Source organism: Juglans microcarpa x Juglans regia, chromosome 2D (genome assembly GCF_004785595.1).
Source record: "Juglans microcarpa x Juglans regia isolate MS1-56 chromosome 2D, Jm3101_v1.0, whole genome shotgun sequence".
NCBI classification, from domain to species: domain Eukaryota; kingdom Viridiplantae; phylum Streptophyta; class Magnoliopsida; order Fagales; family Juglandaceae; genus Juglans; species Juglans microcarpa x Juglans regia.
The window spans coordinates 41,499,544-41,518,615 of record NC_054596.1 but is presented as its reverse complement, the minus strand read 5'-3'; the positions used below and the strand labels follow the sequence as shown (position 1 = coordinate 41,518,615).

The 19,072-nt window shown below is 33.9% G+C and overlaps 1 protein-coding gene across 1 annotated transcript; it reads right to left on the bottom strand.

Moving 5' to 3' along the window:
* Positions 1 to 6,447: 6,447 nt before the first annotated feature.
* On the bottom strand, positions 6,448 to 13,604 carry LOC121250063 (U-box domain-containing protein 3-like). Its single transcript, XM_041148985.1, is given in 6 exon segments — positions 6,448 to 6,906; positions 7,530 to 8,812; positions 8,815 to 9,415; positions 9,601 to 9,711; positions 10,108 to 10,388; positions 13,342 to 13,604. Coding segments are annotated over 6 exon segments (2,352 nt in total). The 5' UTR covers positions 13,352 to 13,604; the 3' UTR covers positions 6,448 to 6,840.
* Between the last annotated feature and the right edge of the window lie 5,468 nt (positions 13,605 to 19,072).

Sequence of the window (19,072 nt, the reverse complement as noted above, 5' to 3'; positions counted from 1 at the left end):
ACATGATATATAGTTCTTTTATTATTATTTTTTTCTTCATAATTTGATCATTATTAATTAAGTATATAGAACTGTTAATGTTTATGCAGATCAGTATTAAAAATTGATCTTAAGGGCTTGTTGGGCATATTATAATAATAATAATAATAATAATAATAATAATAAATTGAGAATAATATTTACATGACTATGCACTGATCCCTAAAACCTCAATTAATGCATGGGTCGGGTATCAAAATAAAACAAGCTTGTTGTCATCATTAATATAATATTATTGGTTGCAGGTATTTTTAGTAGGATGAACGGCGTTAACTTTTAACGGAAAAATAATAAAAACTGTTAAAACAAGAATTTCTGTTTGATAGCCACTTTTTATATATATATATATATATGGATCCTTCAGGGGCTGCTCGAGCCACCTTGCTGTATATAAGGGGTGATAGCAAGAGGGATGGGGTCTCCCCGGCCTCCAATAGTCCTGCTTTTGGGTAAAACATCGATCGTCGAAATAGGTCATGATTTTTTATGGTCCAATAAATGGACTGAAAGCATTAGATCAGGCAGGATTTTGTGGCAGCGCATATAATTTACATGCAGCTTAATTGCATGCAGGGTGCATGACGCATAGGAAACGATTCTTATGTCTTCTAAGAGGTTGGCTATCTGTTGGAGATTTCAGTACAGTGGTTTGTAGCTAGTTGTCCAAAATGCAGTAAATCCTGATATTTACAACGTCCTAGAGGAAAGGAAAAACATGATCAAGAGAGAATCGCATACCGCATAGTACTTAAACCAGCTATTTAATCAGTTATTGTATGTGATAATCAAGAAAAGTATGATTTAAGGAATTATATATAACCTGGCTGCATGCATGCATTCCTCTAGACTCTAATGGAAACATGATTAATGTGTCGGCAAAAGGAATATCGGAAACAAACCTTAGCCTGCCGGGACATCCTTAATCATGTACATGCACACATGAATTAATTACCAAAGTTAGATAGAGCTCGATCAAAGCCAGCCTGCATGCAGTCATGAGATGCAACCTTGGGGGAGCAAACTAAACTGTGGTTCTAGATTGAAGCCTAGAAGATCAAGAGCAACCGGTACAAAATGGGGCTTGAAAAAAGATCAAGATGCTAAATTAGGCAAATGGTTTTACACGAATAGTGTATAGAAATAGAAATATTGAATATCTATGAAGCTAGCTGCTCGGCCCATTTGCAATGACAAGGACAGTAGTAAGTCGCACGGTTCTCCAGACACAACAAATTCATTTTTTAGCACAAACTAATTGATGTTTCTCGAGCTCATAAAAAAAAAAAAAACCATGAAGGTTTCTCGAGAACAGGAACTCTATTAATTTATATACAGTTGTCAGCTCTTTGTAAAATGCTGTCAATCCCTTTAATTCCCAACTGAAGAAAATGCCGAATCAAATAATTTCATTAGTTATACGGATTATTTTATTTTTATTCTAGTTTTCGTCATGATATTAACCACTGTTTCCTAAAGCAGAAAGTTACGAAGCCCGTTGTATATATATATATATATGCCCATAATGTTAATCAAGGAACCGCCTTAACCACTGTTCCTGTCCCCTAATTAATTACTTGAGTTCATGCTAGCTCCACATGATCATGTACACCAACAGATTTAGAAACCATAAAAAACTTTAGACAGAAAAATTAATAATTAAAATCGAAAGGATCACGGTTCCGACAACGATTGCATGTCGGGTCAATTTAACTGATCTATATATAGCATCTGGTTTGCATGCAGCATGTACATGATATATATATATATATATATATATATATATATATATATATGGATTAGTCTGCTGTGATGACCTTAATTCCAATTATACAGATCGATCATGTGTACCCCACAACGCGGATTTGTTTATATATTGGGTAAAATCTAGCTAACTCTACAAGCGAGCTGATTATAAAGAATCATATATAGTTTCGACTAATTAATCCTCTTAGATAATAATTATATGATGTATTGCATGTATTGATTATTAATTAGATATTAATAATGCTTCCTTATAATTACCTCGTACCAATTTCTTCGTTACAGTAAGGATATAATTAGCATTTATATTGTAAATCAGATTTGTTCGTGATGGATAAATATATATATAGATAGATTAAAAAAAAAAAAAACAAACCCTAATGTCGACTGATACAACAGTACTTTTCTGCATCGGTGGGTCCAAATTCAGTTGAGTACGTACAGCTTTGGTCTGCTAGAACATGGGGACTGATTGTATTGGAGCGAGCAGCGCCATGTTTAATAATTGACCCCTTCAACTTCAAGCAGGCCAGACCTCTGCTTATTGCCTTGTCCAATCAGAGGTTAATCCTTTTGTGAGCCACTGATTTTTGGTGACACTCAGTGCATGGTCGACCTAGGACTACTTGCTTTTAGCCTAAGAACCACAAGTTCCAGTATACAAGGCAAGATTATGATCACGATCATACATAGGAGATCAGTTAGATGGGAATCCATATCCACTGCTCTTTAAAAACCTCATACAGATAAGATACAGAAATATTGCAATTGCATGGGACACGGCCGGAAGCTTTAGAATTTTCTTCACTTTCATGAACAGTTTGGCCGCCTGTATCAATATCTTAACTAATAACCCTATCATAGTCAATAGTTTGTTTGAAAGATCTGGGATTAGGAAACTCATGATACCGCTATATTTATGTAGCTTATTCATGAAGATTTTACATGACTGATCATAGAAAATTGGTTCAATTCACTATAAAAATATATATATATATATTTATGACCGATTATTTGTAACAAGAATGATTACTTACAACAAAAACAGACTTAATATTTTAACAAAAAAAAAATTATTTTATTAAAAATAACTGGTCAGTTTTCTTACAGTGATTCTTCAATCGTATTGGAGATTGATTACCATTGTTTCAGGTGAAAAAAAAAAGTACTGTTAAATGTGGTTAATTAGTTTTGAAAAGCTTCTTTTTCTCAAGAATTGTGCAATTCTTGCTGCCGTAGGCCTAGGTGGGCTATAGCTGCTACTGTTTCACCCTCTGTGCTGCTGCTGACTTGTGCATAACTCATACTGCTTGACAGTTGTTTTGCTTGCTTTTGTTAAGACTATATATGTTAAGGGTTTGAGTATTAGGCAGAGAAGCTCAATATGAACCTCAATCATATTATTTTATATCTTTTTATTAATTTATAGAAAATAAATAAATAAATAGTGTAATGGAAACGGATCGAGTACATGATCTTCTAGAGTTTATATTTACTTGACATTATTTTGAAATTAAATTATCCATATTTTATCACCTTTAACATGTACCAACTTTACTTCTAACATTTTAATTAATCAATTTCATATCACATTATCAGAATACTAGCTAGCTTGGATGATAAAATTTAATTTTTTTTTAATAAAAATTTAATTAACTCCATATCTTAACTTTTCCAACCCTCTATTTCTAAGAGTTAATTATGTGCTTAATTAAAAAAAAATGGATTGTACTGTCATTTGGAATTACCCAACAGATCAGAGGCAAAGTTAATTTGTGCAAGGTGCCAAGATACCTAGTCAAATATTCCCGGGCAGAGCGGGCAGAGGGGCAAACCAACCCATCTTTACACTGAGAAAAGCAAAGCATAATATTGCTGTCTTGCAGATATCTTTGTATTAAGCATTTCAACTGTACGAGAGATTATTTAAACAAAGCCCCTGTTCCAGAATTAGATTCTATTGCCCAAAGAGAGAGAGAGAGAGAGAGAGAGAGAAAGAGAGAGAGAGTTCTTCTTTTCTTGTTTTTTTTTTCCTGATGATCTATGGTGGAAATTGTGAAAAAAAAAAAAGTGTCCTCTTATCTTAAAACCCTCACATGAAAGGAATATCTATGTCTGAGTTCGAGTTTCCTAAAATGTTTATTTGTTAATCTTATATTAAACGGCCGACGTGTGCCATGCACAGTGCAACACTTGATCATTGGCACGTGCATGGCGCTTTATTTGTTTGCTCCAATGTCGAAACTTGAGCAAAACCCTAGCTAAAACCCCAGCAATGGCAGGCAACGACTTTCAACACCAACTGCATTAACTTATTCGTGCCACATCGATCGTCGAGGTGGGGGTATCAGTCTATCTCAGTGCCTGTATGTATTTGTGCGTTTCACAGTTTTATTGTCCCTTTGGGGGAAAAAAAACAAATCAGTGTGTTCCCTTCATTTAATATATGAGCGGAGCCTGAGTAGCACCGCTCGTTCTACCGTTTGTTGTTTTTTAATTTTTTTTTTTAATTTGTTTTTATATTTTTTAATATATTTAAGTATTTTTAAAAAATAAAAAAATATATCAATATATTTAAAATCACTTCTTTAATTATTAAATAAAAAAATATAAAAAAAATTTTTTTGCAACAGTACACGAAAGCGGTACATTTTGAGCGACATACAAGCTTTTTTCTTAATATATATATATATACACAAATAGATATATGGGAAAGATCAGGTGCTAAAGATTAAAGACAAAAAGGAGTTTTTTAAACAATTTTTTAAACAATGCAAGGACTTTCCTTTCCATGACTCGCCTTGATGTAGAGGGGAGAGTCCCATGAGTTTTGTTTTTTGAGGCTGCAGGAGTACGATGAGTTGAATTGTTTTCAGATATTTGGAGGGAGCCTAGCTAGATTTGTCCCTGCTTAAAGCCCATCATCCCTGATGTCTAGCCAGTTTTAGGCATTGTCTATTTTAATAGATGAGATGAGATTAAAATTAAAAATTATATAAAATATTATTAAAATATATTTTTTTAATATTATTTTTATTTTAAAATTTTAAAAAGTTGAATTATTTATTTTATTGTGCAAGAAATTGAAAAAGTTGTAAATATTAGATTAAATAAGATGAGATGAATTGTGAAAACAAACAAGTCCCTAGTTTTCATCTCAAGTGCCCAAAAAAGAAAAAAGAATCTTTTTTGCTGTTATATATATATATATATATATATATATATATATATATATATATATATTAGGCTTGCTAAGCACATGCTAGGAGATCATCATATTCTTTTAGCACATGGAATGCGGGACCAGAAATTTGTAAGAAAATGAAAAAAGGGGCCGCATTGGTTGACAATGGGAAGAAGAGAGAATCCATTGAGAAAAGCACCCATGCATGATGCATGCATCGAGCCCCTTCGAAGAGAAGGCACCCAGAGTACCCGATTGAAAAGGTGAACTCGATCTAGGTTTGGGCTTTTACTTACCTAGAAAAGCTATAGGGTTTGGGCCCCTCGATGAGGTTGTGGGCCAAAGTTTGTGTCTTGAAAAAATACATACATAATAGCTATTCCACGCCTTCTCCACTCTATAAATATTTAGACCTCGTTTGTTTTTTTAATTTTTCTTAACTCTTCTTAAATCATCTTATCTTATTTAATTATTATAATTTTTTTAAATTTTCACACAATAAAATAAACTATTCAACTTTTTCAAATTCAAAAATAAAAATAATATTAAAAAAACATTCTAACAATATTTTATTCAACTTTTAACTTTTATCTCGCCACATCTTATCTCATCTGCAAAAACAAACAAACGAGAGTTGACTTTACCCTTGCTCTTTTATTGGGCATTATGCCGAGAAGTAATTTGCCAAGGAAAACGTAAAAATGATTATTTATTATATACACAATTAAGATCCTCGATCTGCCTATTGAGAGTTGCAGAATTGGCTTATCATCTCATGTTTTTCTCATTCTTCAATTGACTTGGAAAAAACATCTTTGTAGTACTACCTACTTATTTTAGAAAAATAAAAACATATTGCTACATTCCTAGCCCCACATAATCCGGAAGAAACTGAAGTAAATGCATAGAATCTGATGACTTTGGGACTTGCTAAAACGCCTCAACTGAAAAGATTACTCAGTTTATGCATAACCCTGTCGTGGCCAGGCACAACTAGTTTCAGTAAGGGAAAACAATTCCTCTTATTTTCTTCTCGGCACCTGACTGGAAATTCACTTTCCAGTAAGCCAAACAGAATCCTTTGAAAATACATCAGAAGCAGCAATCGTAAAGCGTCTAAAAGCTAGAGCACCAAAGGCAGCATTACTAAACACGGTTCCAGTTGTATTTTCTCTCCTTTGTTCCAGGAATGAAAGTGGACCACTGAACGCGATTGTTGCATGCAACGTCGATAATGAAGTAATAATTATCCAAAAACGCTACCCAATATTCACGAATGTTAACTAGTTTTGGGTTGTGGAGCTTCATAAACTGGTTCATGTATGCATAACCTTTAAGTGGGTGTTGATCCCGCATGCTACAGAGGTACGAAAGTCCAGTAGTTGCATGGCCACAATAAGTACCAATAAAACTGGAACTTTGGTGCAACAAATAGCATAAATTAATTCTATGATTCTGCAGCAGATGACAAGAGTCTATCGCATATATATAGCATAAACATTGTATGATATATACAACATATGTACAACACTGCAGGAAGACCTAAAAACAGCATAAACATGTGGCAACTACGTGTCATGCTTCACCAAGCTATGTTCTCAGGAGACTAAATAGTCCTAACTTCAAAATCCAGTCCCATTTTGCACATTACAAGAAATCCATCACTACCCACAATAACGGAGGAAAAGAAAATTTCGGGTCTATGCTGGAAATGGACATAATTGAAACTAAAGAATGTATGAAAAAAATAAAAAACCCTAAAGGAAAATCTTAAAGAAGAGCAACTAACGAGGAGAATAATGCAAAATAATAATAAAAAAATTGTATGCAGCAAAAAACCAACAAAATTTGTCTCTTCAAGATTTGCCCTTCCCTGCAGCCACTTCTCGCTGATTTCGGAAGTGACTGAGAAGCTGTTGTGCCTGCATAATATAAAATGAATATATATTGTCATATCTGTTTCGTCAATTTTGATCATTCTCAACAATCACAAAATTTGGACAAATTCTGTATCAAGACACAGTCACTAGGTATAAATATGATGATAACCACAGTCGACTTCCAGAATTTATTAATGCCAGCAATAAACCAATACAGTAATACTCTATGAAATGTTCTTGTTTTTCCAAGACATCTTATGCACATACAAATGCTTTCTCTCATGTGCTTTCTAGCTTCTGCTATATGGATGGATCATTCATCCTACTGTTTGTTTTTTTATAAGTAAGAAAGAATCATTCATCTACTGTTAAAGTATGAGAAATTATAAACATGGATAAAGGAAAATGGCGGCTGATCACATTTGGGTTGGGGTGGGATGTTGTTACTCTTAACAAAAAGGAATATGGTCATCTTCTTTTCTTTTTTATTTCATTCTCTTCTTCCAAGTCAAGCCCTTCTTAGAAACACTCACTGAGTCATATGCAGAATATCAAATCTCTTAAAAGCCTTCTCGTGAATGGCACATCAACTGGTAAGCAGATGAGCATACCAAAATGAAAAGGATGGGCAGGCATATGATAGAATAATAGAGGAAACTGTGTACCTTTTCCTTTGCTCTTGGTGTGCCAGACTGAGATAATGCAACCAAGGGAGGAACGGCCCCTTCTTGCAGAACCAGGGTACAAAATTTAGGACTGTGGAGGCACAGTTGCAACAGTATGGAAGCAGCATTTTCCTTTCCCCTCTGAGTTCCTGATTCAACAATCTCAACCAGTAAAGGGATACCACCTTCCTGCCCAATTGCTGAACACCCCTCCCCAATTGTTGACAGGTTTGCTAGAAGAGCAACAGCCTTGTCAACCATCCCAGTATCAGGGTCCATCAAATCAACAAGGTACTTCACAGCTCCGGCTTGAACTATGCGAGCCTTATTTTCATGAAAAATTGATAGGCTGAACAAAGCAGTAGCAGCATCTTTCTTCCCTCTAAGAGTCCCTGAGCCTAGAAGACCCACCAATGCTTTAACTGCACCAGAACGACCAATTTTTGCCTTGTATTCTTCTAAGACAGAGAGGCTGAATAGTGCAGCAGCAGAATTTTCTTTGGCTCCATCATTTCCAGTTTTCAGAACATGGATAAGTGGTTCTATAGCCCCTGCTTCCCCAATCATGGCCTTATTATTTTCATTAATTGACAAATTTAATAGAGCTGTCACCGCATGCTCTTGTGTTATCTTCATTTCTGAATACATCAGCGAAAGCAATGGTGCAATAGCTCCACATTTGCCTATAATGATGCGATTCTCCATATCGTGCTTTGCAAGAAGCCGCAACCCTTCTGCAGCTGCAGTTTTTACTTCATTTGATTGACACTTAAGGTCTTCAATCAATCTCTTGACATGAGAAGTTGTGGTCAACTCATCAGATCCCAACTCCAAAAATGGGAGCGAGTTTTCTCTGAAGTAATTATGGTTTCCATTCCCTGCAACTTCAACTTTTGTTTTGGAGCTGTCAAATTTTTTTTCTGATAACCAAGAAAATCCTGGTTGGTTATATCGAGGAGAAGCAGCAAGAAATTCAGTTGTGATTTCTCCGGAGAGCTCATTCACATTTTCATGCTTATTAGAAGTACTTGACACTTCATGTGATGGTGGAGGCACATAATCAACACTGGAAATGGCACTTGAGGCTGATTCACTCCTGCTATGAATATATGACTGATCAGGTGATGCACGGTCGAACTTTTCCATCTCCTTCCTTTGGCATTTATTGGAGTTCTCCCCTGTTAATCTAGATGAAACATCACACTTTTGCTTTTGAAATCCATTTCCAACTTCAGGAGATGATCTTGATGTCGAATTGCTACTGTGTAATGAACGAGGGAACCATCAGTGCAGATTAACTTTTGTGGAGATATATGATCCGATGGGGATGACATTGAGGCAAAATTATCGAGTCTTACATTGTTTTCATCACACCAGTTTGCTACCATGGCTTTTACTGTATAATTGGGAATGAGATTTGTGTGTGAGAGTGTTTGACGAGTCTTTGGGCAAATAGTCAACCCATTCTCAAGCCACTTTTGAATGGAAGACCTCTCATAGGTTTGACCTGAAGCCAAGATCACAGGATCCAACATGAGTTCTGATGATAACGGGCATCGGAAATATGAAGGGACTGGGACTCCACCTGTAGCTTCAAACCGCTGGATTTTCACCATGCAATCACGAATGTGGGAGACAAGATTCATGATTTGGTAGAGTTGATCTAGTTCCCCTTTCACTATGTTGACCTGGGCATTTATTCTCTCTTTCTCCACAGAAATACTTTCTTTTAAAAGTTCCTGTTTTGTAGTAAAACTAAGCAATTCAATAATCTTCTCTAGAAGTTCTGTGCAGGGAATGATATCATCTCTTTGAATTCTAAGAGCCTCTCGTATATATTCCGTTACTCTTTCCAGCTTCAGACATTGAAGTTCCTGCATACAATTCTGAAACGGTACGAGAAATTACTCTTACAATTGCCTTCAATGACCAGAAACGAGTCATAGCTATTTACAGCCAGTAAACTACACTTTTTTAAGGAAATATGAAACTTGTAGAAAAAGAATAAGAAACAGAAAGTTTATCTAATAAAACCAATTTCACACAGAAAACAATATAGCAACCATGATACCTGCACACAAATTAAAGTAGATGGAGATGACTGTAACAATCTATACAGTATGCGACAAATCTCTAGTGATGAGCTCTGGATTTTCATCAACAATGGCTCACTTCGCAGAACCTGGAGATATAGCATATAATTAATTAGAAAATAAATGCAGAAAGTTGTCAAAAAAAATATGCACACTTGCAAAATACTTATAATGCTCCTCTTTATTACCAGACAACATAGGGATATAAATAGAAGTTTGCAGTCTAACATAAATGCTGTGGTAATGTTACACTTTTTCATCTTTACCCTATGATTATCTCAATGTTAAAAGATATCAAAAAGTATTCAGTTTCCCAAGGCATGAGCCAGAAAGAAAGTTTCACAACTAAAAACTAGATATACCAATGATACTAATACTGTTGAATAGTGTGTTCCAAGTGCGCTTTGTCTTGATTTTCATTTCTCGGGGAAGGGGAATGGGTGTTCAATTGATCAGGGAAAATAAGCCAATAAAGCATTACTTACACTGCAAATTTTGCTCATTTTTGGAGACCAGTTTTCTATGAACTCTCTAGTCTCGTTGATAGCCACATCTAATTCTTCACACTCCTTATATAAGATTTCATCTGAAGGAATTTTGTAATCAACGGTTTCATCAAGAACTGCTTTTAAAAGCTTCAGTACACCTACTAGATGTCTGTAATCCTTCTGAAGAGGCATATGTTTCATTGACTGAGATGAAACTAGATGAATGAATCGAGAAATGCTGTTGATAAGACAATTCACAACTGTTGCATCCATTTTACCTGTTCTGATAAAACATATAACAAAACTAAATAAGTTAAAAATAGAGGAATTTATGAACGTAAAGCATTGTTAGAATATCTTGGTAAAAGTAGTCTACAATTATAAGAGTTCCCTTTGACAATGACTATGTTTGCATTGCAATAGCAGGGGTCTGCTGATTCTATAGAAAAAATGAGCACTTATTACCTATTACAAACTCCACAGCTTGAAGAATTTCTTTAGACTATCAATCAACACATCAAGCTATCTCCTTTCTTCCTTTTAAAGAGAATGAGAAAAGGCCCATATCAACTTATGATTATACTTATGCATAATATAAAAGATAAGAAGATTTTGCAATGAAAATGGGGTAGAAACGTAAAGGATGAAGAAAAACAGAAACTTGAAGCAGCTGGAATTTCCTGGCAGCTCAAGCAATTGTAACATGAAAGAACAAAAAGGATATAGAGAATCAATGTCAAGGTTCAGTCTGTAAGTACATCTCATGCAAGGATGCAGAGGCCTACCAAACAAAATAGGAAATGGGACTGTCGCTGTAACAGAAGCTGCAGGAAAGGGAGCAGAAAGCAATAGGAGATTCAGATCTTGGTGGAATAGCCTGTATAAAGTTCCCACACGGTTCTGGAGAATGATGAAGAAAAGTTGGTCCCAATAACGAAAACCATGTAGCCAATTTAGGCATAAGAGAGCCTATTGAACTAATGTCTTTAAAAAGGCTAAAGTAGAATGTATAGCTTGTGGCTACTGTCTCTGCAATGAACTTGTAATTCAGCCAACATGTCAAGACATCCAAGTCATCCCATGAGCAAAGATGGCCGGTCTCATTTTAAAACAATAATAATAGCAATAAAGAAGTCCCAAAAAGAATTAGAATGCCCACAAAACAGTAAGGCATTTGCTAAAGAAAAGCCTGAGTTTTTTGTTTTAAAAAATTAGAGCACTAGAAACCCAACACATGTAAAAAATTAAAAATGAAAAGACAAGTCTAACTCAATGCACCTTACTTATAATGGGCCTGGGAAACGGGGTTCAGCGAAGCAGCCCACCAGGCCAATCCACTTCCCTAGGATTCCTGGAGGAAATATCCACGTGTTAACCTAGACGGGCTGGCAGATTCCTTATTTCAGTAAATGAAACGGGCAGGGGAGGGTGGTTTAAAAATTCAGCTGCGACTCGCCCACCCACCCACCCTTAATTACTAAAACCTAGCTCCCTAAATATTTTCTTTACTCCGCATTGTTCTTCTTTCAGCCACCTCGTCCCCTTCTTCTCCTTACTGTTTTTTTCTTCTCTGCCAGTGGTTGGTTTCTGTTTTTCAGATTTGTTTCTTTATTTTGATCGTGAGGTTGTCAATTTTGGATTCGTAGCTTAGTTTTTGGTTGTTGTAATTAGTCTGGGTGAGCCTAGCCCCTATCCACCCATTCATAGGGCATGGGCGGGGACCAGGTGGGGGTAGCTAGTTACTTCCCCTGCTCTCCAAGTTTTAGTTACTTGAGTGAAAGAGAAAGAACAACAAGGTAGCCAGTTAAAGGAAGCTGCATGTCGTGGCTGGTTAACATTGGTAGAGGATTAAAAGAAAATAATATGACAAGGCATCTCATCTTTAGAGGCTAAATGATTGCATGCCAAAACTCATTTTAGTGCTTGTGTTGACCATCCTAAACCAACCTAAAAAGAAAAAGGGAACCACATTTTGGTTCAGGAAAAAAAAGTGAAATCAACTGGTAATTAATGCCTTTGTGCCACTCGACTTAGGAGAAAAAGTTAGTGCCGAGTGCAATCTATCTAAAAAGAAGAAGACATCTTCATATTTTTCTTTTTTCTCTTTCTACAGTGACTCGAGATTAAGTGGATTATGTTACAACAAAAGAACTACTAAGTAAGACTTTATTATAATATTACATTAAAATTTAAAAAAGCCCTTGCTTAGGAATTTCGCCCTAGGCCTCCATTCATATCGAGTCATCCCTGGTGCTATGCTGCCTCTTGAGGCATCCCAGCAACATTGTATATACCACTGTAAGTTGCTTTTGAAACTAAATACTGACATACTAGAAAGCTACCAGCAGCTTACAGAGAACTTAATGATGGAAATGCCAAGTACCACTCGTCAGGTTGTTAACCAGAGAAGCAATCATAGAGCATATAACCAAATACTCATAATCCTTGAAAATGCATCTTATGTTACACTAACAAGAATATGTGACTACCTAAACCTTTGGCACAGTCGGAAAACCCCTAGAATGAGTTTGAGCCACAAGCCCTGAAATAAAGCACCCCACAGACCACGGACATGAATCTAAGAAAATAAAAGAAATGAACCTATCTTGAGGATTCACAAAATTCCATACCCATTTCTCTCTTAAGCGAAGCCTTTGGACATTGGAGATTATAATAAAATATTATTTACCTTCCCTTTAGTAGCTGAGAAAAGTTTGGGTGGGGAAGAGGATTTATATTAGTTTTAAACTATTCACTTTGGCTGGAAAAACAAGAACCAGAACTGAATTGAGCCTAAAACAGCCATTTGGTTAGAATGAACAGAATTCCCATTTATGGGAAATCGTATGAACAATAAGATTCCAAACATTACAATTTTCTCCTTCCAAGCCTTTTCAGCAACGAGCCAAAGGGTATGCGAATTTGCTAAGCCAATAATTATTGCTTCAAACACTTGAAAAACCAAGCTAAAAAATTTCTCATCAAAGGAGTGCAAATATTAGCACGCCCACTTTCTTTGATCACGTCCTCAAAGTTTCACACATGAACCAGAAGAGCTAGAAGGCTTAAATCCATACAAAAAAAAAATAATAATAATAATAAGAAAAGGGAAAGGGAAACCCCAGCTCATCTGATCTCCTACCCATTGACATATCCCACAAAACATTCATATATTTAGGAAAACCCAAACATTTAATAAGCAGAAACGAGAAAGATATAATTGAAACATACCTTTCTGCATGTGGCTAAAGCATGAACAGATCTTGATGAACCCCAAAGCTTAAAACTTCACCATGAAAATCCATATGAAACTCATAAAGATTAAATCTTCGCTAACGAGTGCAGGTCCTCATGCCCTGCTTTCCCTGCAGAGCTGCGAAAGAGAGAGAGGGAATGAAGAACTAGAAATAAAAAATTTTAGGGAAAAGTTAAAAAAGGGTAAATTGCTGGGGCCCGATGTAGTTGCAGTTTTGTTGGGCTTTGTGGGATAGTTTAAGTAAGAACATAATAATGAACATAATAATGATCAGTGGAATGATAAAGAAAAAGTGGAGACTAAAATGGGATTTTGGGATCCTTTGATTACATTAAAGAGATAATGTGTAAAATAAGTCAAAACTTTCTTTATTAACTGATGTAACAAAAGGTTGAGTGATTAACAGAGAAGTACCGTGATTGTTCTTCAAAGATACCCCTTGTTTTGGATAGATGTCTCTTTTCCTTTTCTTTTTCTTGGTTTCTTTGGGTTGAGGGATCTCTCTCCTCAATTTTAATCCAAAGACCTTTATTTATAAATATATATATATATATATATATATATATAAATATAAATATGGGGTCTACGAAGTTGGCAATTGATGTGACTTCAACCAATAGCAGCTACCCCATGAATTGGTGTGTTGGACCATTGAACCATGACATACAAAAGTGGAAGATTACATTAAAGTAAGTATTCTTTATTTATGCTAAGATGTTAATTTAATACTAAATGTACATCAGATGGCAATAGGGAGAATTCTCTTCCCTTTTAATAATAATAAAAAAAAACAAATCGGTTTTATGGGGGATTAACCAGGACATGATCTCTATCATTTCACAGTTAAGATAATCTAAACTTAATGATAAATAATTTCAGAAAATTTAGAACACCTGGGGCCATCTCGAATTTGCCTCATGCATGTGTAAGTTTTTGTGACGTAAAAGATACCTACTATAAAATAGTGGCAAGAATATTTCTAGGTTTTTTTCATGATTCCAAACAATTTTTGTAGACTTTTTAGTTTTGGGTCCATTTAACCATAGCTCATTTAAAAATCCCTGAAGTATTTGTACTAAAGATAGGCCAGATTGCATGTTTGGTTGTTAGATACTACCTAACCCCAGCCCAGCAGCAAATCAATTTGATTAATTTAATGTTGTGTGTAATAGACCATATATCTAACCTTATCTGGTTTAGCTGCTACTACCATACAATAAAAATCAAACCCATGAGATGACTCTTGGTGTTGGTGATATGTTTTAATGGCATTTTGTCCCCTTCTAAGTTCTATGTATGAGAATATTGTCATTTTTTGTTTGTTTTGTTTTTTTTAGGTAGAGCTTTGCCACGTGGAAACTATTTCGTCTTCAAATTCTTTTCTTTTTTTTCCTTTTTTTTTTCTTTCTAGGTATCAATCGATGTATCTAATATATACAATTATTTGAAGAAATTTATCTTCTAAATTAAATTATACCACGTGGATAGTACGTGGTATAAAAGTCTTCTAATATAATTATTTTGTATACTTCATTAGTTTCAATCACATGTCTTAATAGAATTTTTTTTTTTTTTTTATGTAATTCTTTTACTAGATAATAAAAATGTTTATCCCTTTGTAAATTCATTATGTTTAGGATTCAAGTTCTTAACTTATCCTAATGCTTTCTCATAGAAGCCAAGATATTGTCAATATCTATATAGAAACAAAGATGAGTTATAAGGAATCAAAGATTTAAATTAAAATCTTTAAGATCAAAATGCTAACATTAACACTCTTTTAAAATTTCTATTTTCAAAATATGCTAACTTAGTTACATATAATAGTTTTCATTTAATAAATTTAACTATTCATGCGCATATATATATATATATATAAATATATATATCTCGAAAGTATACAATTAATATTAGTAATACGACGAAATATATGTCAATAAGCTAAATGAAATGAATGACAGGTGGAGTGTAAAATAATTTTAATTGTGACAATAATAATAAGAATAATAATTATTATTATCCTTGATATATAGTGCTGTTATGAAACGTAAATAAGAAGATCAAGAGGCATATGTTTAGAGATAATCATGGGTATAATACGATTTGGAATGAATAAAAATGCTTCTCTATGATAACATGATGAACTGGTGGGGGTTGAAGTTACATTAATTATTATACAAAATGAATTACTAATTATATGCCCTTATCATGTACGTGATAGTATATATGTTCTTAGAAGGTTGACACATTTTTTTATCAGTTTTTAGGCCATTTTATATATATATATATGCTTTTTGGTTAAACAATTAGTTGACAAATCAAAGGAAATGATCAGCTTCACGAGTCATCTAGTTCGGAAGATATATATATATATATATATATATATATATATATATATATAGAGTATTACTCTGAAAATGAAAACATCTTAATACTATCTAAATATCTTAATACTATCTATAATTTGACATCTGATGACATCGAAGATTATTCAACTGATCATTGACTCGATTAGTGATATTAGATAGTGTGCCAATAAAATATTTTAAAATAATGTAAATCAATATATATATATATATATATATATATATATATATATAGCATTGCATGCATGCATGCATATTGATATTGATGGTTTTAGCAGAAAATAGCATGACAAGAAAAAATATAAGCTTTATAGTCAACAGTCAACTGACCCCTCCAAAAGAGCTCCTTTAAAAGTGTGGAGAAGATCGTGAGTCAAAGGACAGTAGGATATGTAGCCTAATAACAAAAGTTAGAATTTAATTTCAACCACAAATACATGACTTAATGATAGCCTTGTCTAACCTCTTCTTGGATACTTATGATTGCCAAAACAAACCATTAAAATCTTCAGGAATTCGGAAGAAAAAGACAAACATCATTTGTTACATCAGCATTCACAAGTTCAAAAAGGATTCTTAGGTTATGTTTGAATGTTGAGTTGAATTGAGTTGAGATAATAAAATATTATTTTTTAATATTATTATTATTTTAAGATTTGAAAAAATTAAATTATTTATTATATTTTATATTAAAATTTAAAAAAATTGTAATAATGAATTGAGATAAATTTAATAACCAAACGAAACCTAATTTTGTTGGATAGTTTTTTTTTTTCTAATCAATTTTGTTGGGTAGTTGTTTTATCACATGCAAGGCAAATGAGGCCAAACAGTGTTATCTTGAGGTATATTCTGCCATATCTACCCTGAAATTCTTTGTCTGGTACATGGTAAAATTGACCTTGAAAATTCACTTTGATTTGCTAAGAAGAAGGAAAAAAAAAAAAAAAAAAAAAAAAAAAAAAAGAATCACTTTCATTTCAGGGCAAGATGCAATTAACTTAAGGCCGCACATCATTTGGAGCATTGAATGCAATGGTGGCCATAATCTTTTTCACTCTCTATTAGTTGGGCGCCACTGTGATCCCTTTAGTGGTCAGAAGATATTAAACATTACCTAATTAATATCTCTCAGTTCCTAACCTCTGTTATTACCCATCTATTATGTTATTTACCCAGTTTTACTCAGAAAAAGTCATCCAATAAGCATATTGATCCATCTCATCTCATTTCAATAATTTTACTAGTCAATTAATGGTCTTCTTGTGATATGTTGGAACTGGCAAGGAATGTACTATCTAAATTCAAGTCCCAACAAATATGTAGTACTCTGAAGACCATTAATCTTAATAGAGAAATGCTATTATAAGGCCTGTAGACCACACAGGCACACACCATTTACATGACATAATTTGATTTTTAAGATTCAAATTTTATGTGAGCCTTCGAATATAGTTAGATCAATAGGGCCGGCCATTATTTCTTAAATGTGTTAGCTGTCTTTTCTTCCTGGTTAAATAATGTATCATGAGTAAAACCTAAGATTCTTGGAGTTGTGCATGTTATTTAATCACTATGCAAACAAACCATTTTAAATAAGATCTTAGTCTGTAGTAACATGATCTATGATCACTGATTCTTAAAATAAAGCATCATTTAATATCATGACCTTGGAAGCTTGACTACACTCCCAAGATGTATCTGCTCCAGTTATGGAGTCTGTCCCCAGATTAAGTAGTAAATTACTAGTAACTATTTTGATCATTTATGTAGCCATGTTCCTCATTCTAATGAATAAAAAATAACAGGCCAGTTTATATGACAGAGCTCAGCTGGGAACTGGCACTCCTCAGTACCGTACACACACCCAATTTTTGCAAATTTCTTGGCTGGTGAAATTGAATAGCCAAGCTTCCAAACCAACTTAAAAGGTCTTTGGCATTTTCTTCACCTCAGTGGAACACCTAATTATTAAGTATTCTGACAAGATTGCAAGCCATGGACAGGTGTAAAAAAAAGAAGTATAAAGTCTCGGAACTCAAGCTAAACAATTTTCTGATACTTAGGATCATAGCTCTATAATATGACATAACCAAGATATTTGATTATTTGACACCTAGTACTAAGCAACTTTGAAACATATAAACGTTAAAATGAACAGCTTTAGCTGACTGGTTAAACCTGTACCCCTATCATCAATCATGTCATGTTTCATTCTTTTTGAGTCGGGCCAACTTTTCCGCTTTTATGTTTTGAGTTTTTTTTTAATTTTTTTAATTTTTTTAATATATTTAAATATTTTAAAAAAATCTTAATATATTTAAAAATATTTTTTTAATTATTAAATAAATAAAAAATTAATCAAGCAATCAAATAGAACGATACAATAAAGAGGTAAAGTAATATTTTCCTTTCTTTTTCGTATAGGGACAGTGGAATAGAGCATGCTGGGTTTACATATCCCCCCTTTATATTTCTCTGTGAGTGGAATCTGCTTTCCACAAAAGTTTTATAAATAGAATCTGAGCTTTTCTTTACGACAACATGATAAAATTAAGATTACAACCTACCCATATATTACTCTTAATAATGGTGATACATTGCCTGCTTAAATCTTACTAGCTAGCTAGTGTCAATCTCTAGCCTGTTGCATCCTGGCACCCCCACATCACACTATGTAGGCACACCTTCCATTTTCACTGACATAAAAGCAGCTGAATCATTAAATTGTCCCTTCATTTATTATTATTATTTTCTTTTTGCCTTCTTTCTTGGCGTGAAGAGGCCCCTACCTTCTCAGCAAGCAAAGTGCTCAGCATGAACACTAGGTGTAGATTCAGTTGACTTAGCAATGCAAATATTTCACATTCATTTGGTGAATGAATTATTGACCCTTTTACTTGTTTGACCTCCAGTTCATTTCTTAAAAGCACGTGCTTGCAACTCCCAACTTCAAAACCTAAACACTAATAAAGATCTAATATAGATAGAGAACTGTTATATCTACAAAGAAATTATATAAAAATAATCTTATAAATTGACGTGAGTTCATCTAATTTGTTAGATCTATTTTATAATAAAAATAACTTTACAATTTGACGAATCACATCAAATCATGTCAGTTTGTAAGATTATTTTTATGTAATTAATTTGTGATTAGAGTTTTTCCCGAGGAATTAGTATCCATCCCTTGACTTCAACAATATTTTGTTTCCCTTGATCCTGTAAATTTCTTGATTGTTTCGCTTTTTTTTTTTTTTTTTTTTTTGCCGTTTAAGCAATGCTGCCAGTGCCGGGAAAGGACAGATTCGTAAAAGTACATGTACCCCGCCTTGGGGGG